Source organism: Sceloporus occidentalis, unplaced genomic scaffold, assembly GCF_023333645.1.
Source record: "Sceloporus occidentalis isolate IW3139 unplaced genomic scaffold, rSceOcc1.0.p SCAF_74, whole genome shotgun sequence".
Lineage (NCBI taxonomy): Eukaryota > Metazoa > Chordata > Lepidosauria > Squamata > Phrynosomatidae > Sceloporus > Sceloporus occidentalis.
Window position 1 is genome coordinate 1,781,917 of NW_028317054.1, and position 15,231 is coordinate 1,797,147.

General features: G+C 37.1%; 1 protein-coding gene across 1 annotated transcript in view; it reads right to left on the reverse strand.

The window, feature by feature from the left end:
- Positions 1 to 15,231, reverse strand: part of LOC149285925 (STE20/SPS1-related proline-alanine-rich protein kinase-like) — a 101,972-nt gene that overhangs the window by 65,214 nt on the left and 21,527 nt on the right. The window contains exons 5-10 of the mRNA XM_089494652.1: positions 12,735 to 12,790; positions 12,078 to 12,187; positions 10,710 to 10,811; positions 10,153 to 10,286; positions 7,126 to 7,174; positions 6,977 to 7,042 (exon numbers count right to left, since the gene is read on the reverse strand). Of these exons, the coding sequence (XP_089350778.1) occupies positions 6,977 to 7,042; positions 7,126 to 7,174; positions 10,153 to 10,286; positions 10,710 to 10,811; positions 12,078 to 12,187; positions 12,735 to 12,790 (517 nt within the window). The remainder of the gene's footprint in view (positions 1 to 6,976; positions 7,043 to 7,125; positions 7,175 to 10,152; positions 10,287 to 10,709; positions 10,812 to 12,077; positions 12,188 to 12,734; positions 12,791 to 15,231) is intronic.

A 15,231-nucleotide genomic window follows, 5' to 3' on the forward strand; every position in this document is an offset into this window, starting at 1 on the left:
AGGAGTATGGGAGATGTAGTCCTGCAGCAGCTGGAGGACAGCAGGTTGGACACCCCTGGTCTAGACTCTACTCTGTCGCAACTCTTCTGCTCATAACTTGCGTTGGTCAAGAATTGTGTACAAGGGCCAATGAGTCCAAACCATGTGGAACTTAACTTTTCTCCTTAAGTTGACATTTGATCCATGCAGTTCACAACTAAAGGGTCCTGGGTCTCTGTTATAAAGATGTTTGATATTCTAGAGTAATCTGGGACTTTCTATCTGTCATCCGTGAACTTTAAAGATCTATTCCTGATGTTCTACTACCATCTGCTACCTGTGACAGCTGATATGAGCTATCCTTGAGAAATTTCTCTCCTGTTGCTAAGTTTTTAGCCATTTACAGCATTTCTTAATATGGCGGCATGGAATGTAGAATAGTGCAGTTGATATTTAATATTCAATGTTCTTCTTTTCAGCTAAATTTGGTTATAAACATTTCCTTGAATAACATGCAATTTTCTGCCAAAGAGGTTTCGCTTTCCAATCTCAAATTCTTTCACAGAATATGCAGCTTTTATTTGACATTTCCAGTAAAAACAAGCATTATTGATCATCCATTGCTAATAAAACAAATGAAAGATAATCAAAGCAAAATGGTTATTATTATTATTTTATACAGTGCCATCATATCCTGCAGCGCTGCACAAATCTTTTATAAACATAATATTGCATGTCAAATATGGTGTTAAATAGAGCATGCATCTCAGGTTTTTCTGAGCAAGATAAAATATATTTTTTTGTTGATAGGCAATAAAAAGCACAGTGTTTTGTGAAATTACCTTGCTTTGTTGTATGTTTTTAAATATTAATAAAAAAAATTGAGCTGATTGGTACCAACCAACTTGAAATGTTTTTATAAATATATATATATATATATATATATATATATATATATTTATAAAAACATTTCAAGTTGGTTGGTACCAATCAGCTCAATTTTAAAATGGAGGTCTGGCTTTATTCCGGTATTGTAAATCAGTAATAATCAAATATTTACATCTTCAATTTGCAGTTTAAAATCTACTTTTGTTGAGCAGCACATTATAGGTTGAGGTGCCATATACCGAGCTTTGCTATGCAACAATAAGCAACAGATGGAGCCTCAATTTTGTCACATTTCACACAAAGCAATAGCCTTTTTGGCTGCTCCTACGCTGTAAATGATGCCTGAAATAGAAACATAGAATTTGATGGCAGATAAAAACCATCAGCCCATCTAGTTTGCCCATTTCTAGTCTGATGTAAAGACTCAGGATAGCTTTCTACCTTTTCCACGCATGTGTAAGTTCCTTTTACTTTATTATCCTCTACCCACCGGCGTACCGTTTAGAAAGGGCCCTTCTGACCTGGACTGCACCGATCAAGGTCGGAAGGGCCCTTTCTAAACTATTTTGAACCGGCACGGGGAGACGGGAGTTTATCGGGGGTTTCTAGGGCATACGTTTCATCGAAACATTAGATGAGGTTAAAAAAAAGATAAAAAACACACCCAACACTGTCAGTGCTTTTAAATTCAAAGGGAAAAACACATGCATAATTAAATGGTGTGGTATATGGCAGAAAACAAAATGTGTATTTTTTAAGCGGAATTTCGGCACTTTGTGTTAATGCCACTTGGAATTGAGCTAGTTCTCACAAACCCTCCCTTAATACCTTCTCACATACCAACGAAAAGGATAAAAAGCTGCCGGATTCGCATCTCAAATTTGTCATAAATTTTGTGTTTCATAGTAGAAAACTTAGTATCAACAAAATGTTAGTATTGGCATTTAGCGATTCACTGGTATCCATTTAAGCTCACCTGAAATCATCTTAATTTATATTATTTAGTTTAACTCCTGCATGCGGAATGTATACAGAACTTTCAAACAATATGCATTTATATCAAATCAGTCTATGCATATTACAGTTTGTACATGGCTTCCAAATGTTTGATGTTCTATAAAACCCTTTGATATATACAGTGCTATTCCAGTGCTATTATTTGACTACTTTGACTAATAAACAGTACTGTAGTTATTAACAGCCGAACACTCAAGCAGGCATTAATTGCATAATGAATATTAATTACAGTTACAAATAAAATACTGATAGTACTATATTGACAAAATGATATTTAAGATAATTCTTGCAAGCTGTAGCAAGGCAATGGAATAAGATATCCTGCAGCGCCATCTGCTGGAATAATTGTAAAGTTTCAAGGGGAGAAGGAGAAATATGGATCAATTTGATGTATTTCTTCTTTTTTTTTTTTTTATTGCCGTGATAAATATAAAATATTGCTGGTTAATGATTGAGTTGAGTGAGTTTTGTTTTGTTGGGTAATAAACTCTCTATCCTTATCTATTACTGTGATTTTTCATATTGGCATGTTTTTTTTTTTTCGATGAGACTATGATAACCCGCTGTTGTTCACTTTTATTAAAACAGAGTTTTATTTTAATTCTGTTTAGAGACAGAAATATGAAACCTGGTCGTATAGAAACAAATCGAAAACAATCATCTGAGACTGTCGCCTATATGATCACATACAACCGACTGCTTATGTCTACCCAACAAAACCATTACTTAATTCCGAAATAAAACAAAAATATGCATGTTGGGATTTACACTTTCACAACATCAGGAAAGCAAACTAGCAGCCTCTAGTTAACATGTTGTGTGTCCCTGTAGCACAATTCATAAATGGTGCTGAGAGTAGGAATAAAAACAAAATGCCATGAGTGTCCAAAATGCCCATGTGTACCTGAGCCTTTATCTGGTGATAAAAATCTAATGATGCTTTACTATTTGATCTTAAGATCTTTTTTTTTGAGATGTCTATACTTTAGGTTAAAAATCAGAAAAAATTTGAATTCCGTTTCAAAGATGAACTTTATGAAAACATGCAATAACAAACATCCAAAACTAGTTCACAATTGATTGAGCTCTCTTTAAGTAAATATGGATTTAGGGGATTTTAGGGGATTTTATTATGATACCTTCATATACCAATGATTAATTTGGAATTAATGTCCTCAATACCACACTATAATATCTGAACTGATAGCTATGGGGTTTAAGTAGACAGGCTTCACCCTCAGCTTAACACACCATTAAAATGAATGAGAGTGTAATAGGACTCCCATGATGCTTAGCCAGACAATGATAGGAGAGGAACGATCAAGGCTTAGATAATGATTTCACGCCCACTGTGGCCAATGTGGATAATGGCTATTTGCCACAGGCCCAAGTTCAGGGCTTCAGAATTCTCCAAAACCTTATGAATGAAAAAAAATATGTAGGTAGGGGGAGTCTAAAGTGAGTCAAAATTGTAAATGTTTTCCGCTAGTGCTGCTACAGACAAAGTCCACCGCTGTCTCCTCTCGGTGGAAAATTATATAGGTAATTCAAAAAGAAAAGTCAAGCACACTTTTTAGTGAGAATGCAAAAAAACCCTACATTTATTAAAAATAAAGAGCAGGGGCACAAATGGCTGGCACAATAACAAGTCCAATTGATGTGTGCGCTAGCAGAGAATATTTACCATTGGAGTCACTTTGAATTCTTTGATTTCTATTGAATTTTTGTCTCTATTTATCAGGGTGCTAGCAATAATGTTCTTTCAGGACATAGTGGATCTAACCTCCAACACAGCAGAAGTTTTGGCATATACAGAACAACTCCATTCCCCGCTTCAAACTATACAATCAGGGACCTCCTCATTCCTAGCCGGAAACAATAACAAGACCCTTATTAAACACCTCGAGGGTTTGACAAGGAGGGAAACAAACTACCTATTACATCAAACGTCTGGAGTGCCTGAGGATTCCAAGGGGATTATGGGTTAGCCCGAGACCAACGCTGTATAAAGATAATCAGACACGCAGTAACTGGTGGTTTCAAATCCTCTACAGGTGCTCCATAGACTTGAACTCCAACAGAGTTCTTGTGTTGAGTCCTTCTGGAAGGAATTGGGGAGGGCAAAGGGATTCCAAAGAGACACCCTTGATTACCAATTCTACTTGGTTTATTTCTGGAAGGACCAGCAGGCAGCACAAAAGAAGAGCTCAGAAGATGGGTAAGAATGAATCAACTACATGGTCATCTTCTGATTCTGACAGTACCCAACAAGAAGTATAGCCAAATTATTCATCAACATCAACCTGTACTGTATGTCTCATCATTCCTAGTCATATTATTCTAAATGAATCAGGAAAGAATAAACTGTTCTAGGCTCCATCCAACATTAGCAAAATGCAAACAGGGAACACTTGTATACGATATTTACTAAAGTTAGCACTGATGCAGTAGTTTTGGCCGATTTCCTTTATATATGAATATATTGGAATGTATAGTCTCAGATTCTGGTCTTCTGGGCCTCCAGGGAGTTGGGTAAACTGAACTGTGAGTAATTATGCTGAATACTCATACTATAAAAATATAGAACCACAATGGCAGCAGTGTTTTCACTTACTGAATGTGGACTCTATGAAATCAAGCATCTGTAAAGGCAGTACAAACATAGTCGTTGTCGTTTTTAAATCCCATAAGACATATCTGCGAAGATGACGTCAGTCCGCATTTAGAAGAAAGATAAGCCCTGGATATTAAGAGTAAGGGCTGCATGAATGGGCCTGTATTAACAGTAAGCATGCTGGCCAGGATTTAAGGGTCATCTAGGGGACATCCTATGGGGTGCCTTGACCTGTGGGGTGGGGTTTTGGCGTATCTATTTAGGGGACCCTCTTTTCCCGCCTCTGGTCAGATACTATTGACCAGCGTTATATAGCAGTAATCTGTTATAAAACAGTGAATCCCCGCCCTCCCTCCCTCCCCAATTTATTCACCTTTCTTTGTTTGACTGTGGTTTATGGCTGAATTTTAGAGATAGGTATGGGATGTTTACAATTGGCTGTTGTGCCAACTTTTATGTTCATTTGCATTTCTCCACGGGTTCAGTCCCTGGGGGAATTTTGAAGGGTAGGGTGTTCCGACCCAGCGGTTCCCGTGTGGCATTTGGCGGGATATCCCTACAAAATGTTATTTAACAATGGTTATGGTTTTACATGTTAATCGATGCATACCTCTCATATTTCTTAAAATTATTTCTTGCATTTTGTCACAGTAATAAAGCGCTGTGGCCTTACACTTTCCAACGACCTCATGTCTCCTGTGTTTTTATTTATGTATTTCGCTGTATGTTAATATATAGTGCCCCAGTCATGCTTGGAACGACTATGGTTGTTCCCTTTAGCCACATACTGTCAATACATAGCAGTAATTAATACTTTGCATGTTTTGAGCGGTCAAGGTAATGTAATCAGTTACCAGTAATATATGCCTACTGTATATTATAAACGAAAATTACAAAAGCATTCTGTGACCTTAGTAAACCATTAAAATAATGCTGTTTTTTTTATAAAAGAGCCAATGTCCAACCCCTTCTCTCTTTCTGGGGCTTCACCTCCTTATTTTCCTGGGTTTTGTACACTGGCACACCAAAATTGGCTTGAATTTCTTGCTCAATGCATGTGTCTCATGCAACTACAAATAATAATAATAATTGTATGTTATACATAATACATATGTAATAATAATATGTGTTGCTCAGATTGGCCATACACAAATATATCAAAAGCTGATCATGTCAATTACATACTGCAGCCTTTTCAATGCCAGAATGGCACATAATCCATTGAGAATCATCGTTTAAAGTGTTTTACTAATGAGATCATCAGTAGGACTTTTGGCTGAAAGAGTACACAGTTCCTTCCTGATTCACTCTAATTGAGCTTTTGTATATAGTGAATGAGCTCATCATGACTTCAGGCAATGGGCAGTGTTCTGCTGCTCAACAATATAGCTCCGAGCTGTACTTTTTTTGCTTTGCCATTTTGGATAGAATGGCGCAAATCACTAAAGAACAATAACACTTGTTTCTGCTACCCTACGTTACTGTGTATTACCAAAGGGCCATCCCAGACAGCTTCTTCAAGGAAGGCCCAGTTAACGCTTGCTACCACCTGGGTAAATCAGTGAGATTTCTTGGAAAAAAAAACTTTATTTCACTATGCAGTATGCAGGGTCAGATCTGCCTTTTTCCCCAGAAGAAAAGTGCTAGGGTCTAAATGAAGAATCAGTAAGCTGGAGTTCTTCTCTACATCTGCATTCCCTACCTAGAGCTCTCCCTCTTCTGGGTTGGGCTCTCTATAAGTGGAGGCAGGGCTACAAATGTATGGGGTGTGGCTAGATGCACAGAGGAGCACGGCTAGCCCCAGAAAACCTTTTGTGGGGGCGGATGCAGAATGGAAAGTGGGCAGGGAGTGGGTGTGACCAAACACTGCCCAGAGTAAGAGGAAACTGACCCAGAGATCCAGGTAAGCAGGACTCACCCCGAGACCACTGGTCCTACCTGGAAAATGGCGAAGTGTGCAAACCCACAAACTCACTATAAATCCCTAAGCTATGTATGGTGATAACATCAATTGTCAAACTTTGCACCAAAATGGCTTTTTTATGCTGAACTCCCATCATGCTCATCTTAGAAAGGCTTTAAAGCCTGATTCTTCTTAAAAATGTTCCCAGGGAAGCTTTCATGTAATTAACAAACTTCATATGTTATGTTTATGTCAAAGGACATACTGTCAAATGATTAACCACAGTCACAACATTAGAGAAACTGCAGTTTGGTTAATGGTAGTTACAACCGACAATACTTAATTGTTAATGTTCGGTGCCAAGTTGGTAGGTCATGCCTACATATCACACACTTAATTCAGCATTATGAAATAATGGTAAATAATGAACATAACATTATAGTAACGGGCACAATGAGATAGCTTGGAGGTTAGCACAAGAACTAACTTTAATGTATACATCGTCAAAAATAAATATTAAGCACTCTACAAACAGGAACAAGGATTGAAGAAAATGTGTAAAATATGTATTTTACCTTTTTTCCTCTGTGGGCAATATTTGGTGTGTTGGTGAGAAGTTTTTCAATTAAATACTCCCTGTTCTGGAGGAAAAAATAGAAAAGATCAGAGAGGTTTACGACAAAATAAACAAATAATAATAACATGTCACTGAATCCATGGTTACCTTTGATTTTTGGAAGAATTTGCATTTGAGGAGTTCGGCAGCTGTTGGCCTGTAAAAGACGTTAATGCAAATTAGGATTTTTTACTTTTCGAAAGCATCATATTTCACAACGCTACATTACAAGAACAACAAAAAATACAAGTTCCCTTTTTTAATATTTTAATTATTTCATTTGTATTTATATTCTTTTGTTATGGAGAGTTTGGTTCTTTGTATTTTTTTTTGTATTTTCCTATCACAGGGATTAGATTTCCCAAGTAGCTTGGCTTCGATTAGTAGTAGGTGAGCAAGAACTCTACTTCATATTATATACAAAAAGAAAAAGTCAGTAAATCAAGTCATTAAATCATTAAAGGGACACCCCAACACCACATGATCCCTGCACATACAGTACAGTCCCTCCTTCTCCATCCCCAGAGGCTAAACCCATTTCCTTCTGCCACTGCACACACGTGTTACTCTGCTCACCACCAGGCAACTCTCATACCATCTTATATGAGAGCTCCAGAGAATTACTTCCATGCTACGGACTGACTGCTTGAAGCTGCCAACAGTGGTACAGAAACACGACCATTCAGGGCGAGTGCACTGCAGCTCTGGAGCTGCAGCTTCTCCTTAAGTTAAATAATGCCATCTTTTTACAGGTTGAAGAATGCATATTACAAGGTACTTTGATATGCATTTTTGGTGAGGATGCATGAGATTGAGCTGTCTCTTTTACATTCCACACAGGCATGCTTTTAAAGTTACACCCAAGTTCATTGCGGTGAACCCAAGTTGGTAATCATCCAGTTGAGAGTGGAAGGAGAAAGGAAGGAATGGGTTAAAGCAGGGGCGTCCAACCTGCGGCCCTCCAGCTGCTGCAGGACTACATCTCCCATAATGCTCTTTCAGCTAAGGGGCTGGCTAAGGAGGATGGGAGATGTAGTCCTGCAGCAGCTGGAGGGCCGCAGGTTGGACGCCCCTGGGTTAAAGTAATATAATATATGTGCCATGCCTTATTGACTATGATGAATAATCTTTTTCTTTAGAATCTTTTTTTGTGTTTGACATCAAACAAATGTGTATTTTCAAGGAGTCTTTCATTCTGCACACACGCAGTGTTAGCCATTACCGACCGCTAAGTCTATTATTAAAGTGTTCAGGTAGGGCAGTGAAAGTGTAAGCCCGTAACACATTCTGTGTTCTCTATCCAGAACAATGTTTTCCTCTTTTGTTTTTTTAGCCTAACACCATGACTTCTAGTACTAGAAATATAGATTTTTTTCTCCGAAATTCTTCCCCTTTTCTTGCGCAGATCTATTAGTCCCCTGAGCTGCTTTCCGTGCTTTAAAGTAACTTAAAGCCCTGTGTGCACTGGAACATGACACAAAGCAGATATAATGGTCATTTTGAAAACCACAGAGGTTGAAAATTGAGCTATATTTTCATAAATGTAAAGATAAAAATACCAGGTTATAATCTGGCTACAATGCATACACTTGCAGACAACTAGCTAAATAAATGTTCACTTATGAAATATCAATAAAGTCTCTACATTACGGACCAAATGTAGGTGTCATCTATTGTGCCGCTGGCCAAAGCAGTACAGTACTTCTAAAGCACATAATTCATCAAAAAGGTAAAAATATGGAGGAAAAAAATAGATCATGGTGTCTTCTGTAAGAGTTCTTGCCAAATCAAGCCTGGGTCAATGCTTCACATCTGATAAAGTCTAGGGTAAAGTCAAAATGTCATCTCACCCTCAGTGACACCTTTTGCCATTCTTTTTTTATTTAGTTACAAATTCCTCTGTGGCATGATGAGGTTCTGCCCGAGCTACAGCCACAGGTTGCTAACCATCATCCGTGGACTGCGCTAACCAGACTAAAGCAGCAACCCTCTCTGATGTCTCAGTTATAACCACGTACACTCTCACTGACCAACGCAAAAGGGTCCTCATGATCACACCGGCGAACGTCGCACTCTAGGGTATCTGGCGCACTCCCCATTTTGGCGGAGTGTCTTTGTGAATGGGCAGGGCTAGTCCCATTTTTTAGTTAAAACATATTTGTGTCCCTTACTTTATACATCATTTTTTGTATCACTTGTGTTCAAGATACGACTTTTTATAAGGGTCCCCAACAGCCTAATGCTCTCGTTCCACTTCATCAGTGACTTTTTCCCTTAAGGGGTGACTTTCACCAAATCTTAGCAGTATTTCTCACTCGCACTGCATATATTACATCATGTTCTATGTTCTGCACAAAAAAGTTACTCAACCTCATAAACACATCACTTAACATAATATCCCAAAACATAATGCCTTATTTATTTAATTTGCATTATTCAAACAAGATGAACGGTTTGCTCAGTACCAGTGGTCCTTAGCATCAATGATTGGTTTGCTCAGTACCAGTGGTCCTTAGCATCATCAAGTTGCTCCTGATTGGGAGGAAAGTGTATGTTTCATAGAAAATATCTGGATGCAAAAATCACGTGCATGTGTGTTGATAGCAACACATTAGCAGGACTACACATTACTATATGTTATCATTTGTATCACAGTTTAGTGAATAAACTGTAAGACAATTGAGAACCACAGTGGAAGTAAATTTATGGGTCTGAAATTATCTGCAAAAAGAATACTCGGAAACATTCTCTCCTACGTACTAAATTAACAGCACAGAGATTAACAGACCTGGTTTCATTAAGAGTTGCAAGAAACACTATAAAAATAAATCATTTTCTGTTTCTTATGTTTCCCTTTGACTTATGTCTCTAATGGTGTGTAAACTCCAGTACAAGCGGGATCCAATTTTAATTAGTCCATGTAAAACCTACAGGGGTCTTGAATAAAAATAATACCATAGATTTGAAGTACCGGCTGGTCAGTGTTTGGTATTGCTTCCTCCTCTTTAATTTAATCTCAACTCTCAGTAAATGGATTTACAAGTACAGACATTTGATACGTGAACGTTATATTGTACTATTTTGAAGTCCAAACACAAGGATCAAGAGAATGAAGGTTCATTAGGCTGAAGATACCTCTTTGATGGATCTTTTTGAAGACACAGTGAAATTAGTTTCCTAAATGATTTTCCGTATTTTCGCATCATTTCTTTATCTTCTACTCCGGTTTCTAAGGTCGGGGGATCATTTTGCAAGGTCAACATTAAAACCTAAATGATTACAAGAACAGAAAATGAGTAGCCATGCTTATATTTCATATTTACATATGAAGACTTAGATGTTGAATGAACTTGTCTAAAAAAACAAAAACTTGCATTTCTAAAAGAAATCTTGCAAAACCGTTCTGGCTTTTCAAGGACAAACCTTTATTTTTATTCCATCCCAAGTTTTAAAAGGGAATTTTTAATAAACTGCCATATTATAACAGCTTTACACAATTAATTAACAATTATTACCCCCCCTGCCACAATGTTCAAGACTTAATGAGTATGTTCTTCCCAACTTACATGCAATGCTTATTTATAAACATAAAATATTATTGATAAAGAAAATAATTTTTTACGTATCTTAAAGAAAAATGTTTATTATGTGAAAGCTACTATTTACCATCTGACTTCAAGAGTCAGTCTTACCTTCATTGGAGGATATTTGTGATATGGAGCTGAACCTGTTGCCAATTCAATAGCAGTGATTCCAAAACTCCATATGTCAGCTTTGAAGTCATATCCACGAACCTAAAGGTGAGTCAAATCAAAACAGATGGTAATGTTGGTCATTTATAAATGAATATTAATAATATACTTAGCAACAGTGAGATATTAGCATGTATAAAAAGGGTATTGATATTTTGCCTCTGTATAAGCCAAAGACTTCACACTGAATATGCCATACAAGTCTGGGCAACTGAAGATGTTATGGAGCTTGAAAAAGTGCAGAGACGGGCTACAAAGTTAATAAGAGGAAAGGATTATTAATTCTTAATTCTCCTTAATTATGAAGAAAGGCTGGAGACGTTTAGTTTGTTACATTAGAAAAAAGGCTCAGAGATGAGATATTATTATACAAATACATAGTGGACAATACTAGCTCTGATGACCTGTTCATTAATTGGACTGGGCAAAGATCCAGGGGTTATCCATTCAGACTTAAAGAAAGGACTTTTCGCTTAAGGGTTCTTTACAATAATAAAGATATGGAATTCACTACCCACAGATGTTGTGCTATCAAATTCAATTGATGCCTTTAAATATGAGCTGGATGATTTTTTATTTTTTGGCAAAGAAATTGTCTATAAGGACAGGACGAGTTATAGTTTGTTGATCCAGCGAGAAATCCGATTGCCATCTTGGAGTCAGGAAGGAATTGGGAATCGCTCCAACGTAGGGTTTTTGCCTTCTTCTGGATCAACAGCAAGTTTGATGGACTTGTCTTTTTTCAACCTTAATTACTATGTAAATGTGTATTTATTGGCAAAGTGGCACAGAGCATGTAGTGCTGACACTTAAGTGTTCTACCATGTAACATAGGAAAAGGTTAATAGGACATCCATGTAGCTTTACTAAAAGTATTACTTCTAGATGCAAAAAACAGGTCTATACACACTACACACTATTTCTGATAGGAGAACATTTTGGGGCAGGACTGTCTTTCAACATTTTCATTGATAAAGGACTCCTCTGGCACACATAAAATTAAAGGAAACTGTCATATTCCCCAATACTATATTCTACACCCATTTACAAAATATTTATCATGGTTTTTTTCTTTACACTTAATACAGTATTCATATAAAATTGCTTCTGTTGTAGAGTGTGTGGGAGCTGCTACCCTATGATGTAATATCAGAGCAACACAAATCTGAAGAATTTACTATGTAACAATAATAATAATAATAATAATAAGACCAAATGACATGGTTTTCAGTTGTGGCTTCAGTTATGGTTTTATATCAGATGTGAAAGTTCCACTCGGAAGTGTTTTATGTACAAAACATATCTTACCTGTTCCATGACTTCTGGAGCCATCCAGCATGGGGTTCCAACAAATGTTTTTCTAACTTTGTTCCGCGTCATATCCCCACCTGTAGCTAAAAATGAACTAACCCCAAAATCTGAAATCAAGAATAAATACATAAAATAAATATTTCTGTTACAGGAACAGACACCAAAAAGGGAAATGTGTAATTTTAAAGAAGTATAGAAACATAACATTTGATAGCAGATAAGAACCATTTGCTCCATCTAGTCTGCACACATACCTTTTTAGTTTTAGAGAGACCTTTATTTTAAAAAGGATTCTAGCCCATAGTTCCCAGGATAGCCCACCCATTGTACAGGGCTACGGAATTGATGATATAAAACAATAAATAATAATAATGTAGGTTGTCTAGGGTGCCATGCTGGTTGGGGACAACACCAAGAGGTCCTCTCTTATATTAGCAAGAATATACCAAAAGGCGGCACCAGAAGCACAATTTAGCTAGTCTGCCAGAGACCCTAAGGACTGTCTGCGCTTCTTCATGTCCCCGGCAAGTGCTCTCACTCTTACAAGGAATTGATTAATGTCCAAAAGTGGTTTTTAGTTAAAATACATCATAATTAAGATTGTTCAATATATGTGTACAACTTGGACCTGCATTTCACGATAATGGAGTTTACCTGCTATTTGTACTGATCCATCTTCTCCCAAAAGTATATTACCAGCCTTCAAATCCCTGTGGCAAAAGAATAAGACGGAAACAATTTTGTTGAAACAAATATTTACATTGCATTCCAAGACATCACTACATATGTCTAATTTTATTTGTGCAACGCACGCAAGGATGGTATAATAAGACCCTCTATTTTAAATAATTAAATAACAGTTTTTTATTTGTGTCTGTCATAAAGGAAATGATCTTAGAAATCAAAAGCTTTATTCTATGTTACTATATTGCATTTTTATGATTAATTAGTCATGGACTAAGGGCAATGTTTTTGAGTGTCCTGGGCATATGGAGAACGTAACATACAGCAAAGTACCTCTATATAATTAGGAAATATGGAAAGTAACTCTCGTCATATATTTATGGTAAGGTGCTTATGAACATCATCTGCCCAAGAACCTTGGTACTTCACTATGACTCTTTAATGCATGGATCACGACATTTTAAATGGCCAAAGAGGGAGACTGGTTAGACTTATGGTCATGGTTGGGTCTTTATGAAGGCTCTTAGTACAAGGATTTATTTTATTTATACAACTGATTTCATAAACTCTTTTTCTGCTGTTTCTATACAAAGTAGTATGTCTCCAACTATAGACTATAATACATTCCTGAACAGCAAACATTCTAGGAACCTACAAGAACGAGGAGGTGAAAGACGGGACAAAGGGATTTGGGTTGAAAAGAGGGACTTTTCTCTGCCATTGCATTGCCAAATTTGTCCCCAGTGAGCTCTGTAGTAAAGCTGCCCTCTAACCAGAGCTGCTAGATTTAATAAACATCTGCAACAAGGTCTTGATGCTACTTGAGCTCTACTTCCTAAAATAAAAGTTGACCTGTTTGTGCAAGCTGCTCACAAAAACTGTGAGCGTGGTTATGATAAATGTATCAAAATCAAATAACAATTTGTGATACAGGTGTTTTAACATCCATATCACCCATTTAACAACATATAACCATCAGTTGAAAATCCATTCCTTAACCCCTTCGTGACAAAGGCTGATTTTACTTTTTGTACCCTTCGTGACAATGGCCGTTTTAACATTTCTGCGCTGCTCGTGTTTAGCTGTAATTTTCTTCTTTCCCGTTTACTGAACCCACACACATTAGATATTGTTTTTTTCAGGACAAGAAGGGCTTTCTTTAGATGACATTGTTTTGATTGTATCATATTATTTACTATTAAAAAAAGTATAAAATATAGTGAAAAATTTAGAAAAAAATGACTGTTTCTAACTTTTAGTTGAAAAATCTTTTACTCATCTATAAAAGGTAATAAAAAAACCTGCTAAATAGATTCTACTATTTGTCCTGAGTTTAGAAATACCCAATGTTTTTATGTTTTTTTGCTTTTTTCTGCACGTTATGGAGCAATAAGTACAGGTACCGTTTTGCTATTTCAAAGCCATTTTTTCCAAATCTGGTAATTCTTCCCCCCATGTGCCATTTCGGGTATCTTTGAAGCCGGCCAATGCAATTTACCCCATCAAGTCATATATTTTTGAAAACTAGACAGCCCAGGGTATTCCAAATGCTGGTATTTTAACCCTTTCCAAGCACTTATTCTACCATCAGCCTTTGTCAAACTTTATGGTAGTAATTTTTTTGCATTTGTTTTTACACACACATTTTACTTTAGGTATAAATAAACAGGTTCTGGTATATGTCACTATCAAAAAACACCCCAATATGTGTTAAGCAACATCTCCTGAGTACAGCGATACCTCACATGAATGATTTTGCCTGGCTGTTTGGGGGCAAAAGGGCCACATTTGGGGCATGCACATTTTTCAATGTTGCACTTTGGCGTATTGGGGGATCCACTGCCCATTTGGTACATCTTTGAGCCGGGCCATTTCAGTGTGCCCAATAAAGCTACAGATTTTTGAAAACTAGACACCCCAGGGTATTTCAAATGCTAGTATTTTAACTCTTTCCATGCACCATATCTACCACCAGTCTTTGTCAAACTTTGTGATAGTCATTTTTTTCCATTTGTTTTGTCACACACATTTTACTTCAGGTATGAATTAAAAAGTTCTCGTATATGTCACTATCACAAAACACCCCAATATGTGTTCAGCAACATCTCCTGAGCGCAGTGATACCCCACATGAATGATTTTGCCTGGCTGTTCGGGGGCAAAAGAGCCACATTTGGGGCATGCACATTTTTCAATGTTGAACTTTGGCATTTGGGGATCCACTGCCCGTGCCCTATTTGGTACATCTTTGAGCCGGGCCATTTCAGTATGCCCAACAAAACCATATATTTTTGAAAACTAGACACCCCAGGGTATTTTAAATGCTGGTATTTTAACTCTTTGCATGCACACATTTTACCACCAGCATTTTTTCAGTATGCAGTAGTATTTTTGTGTGTGTATTTTTCCCACACACACCTACTTTATGTATGAATTTACAGCTCCTGGTATATGCCGCTGTCACACGA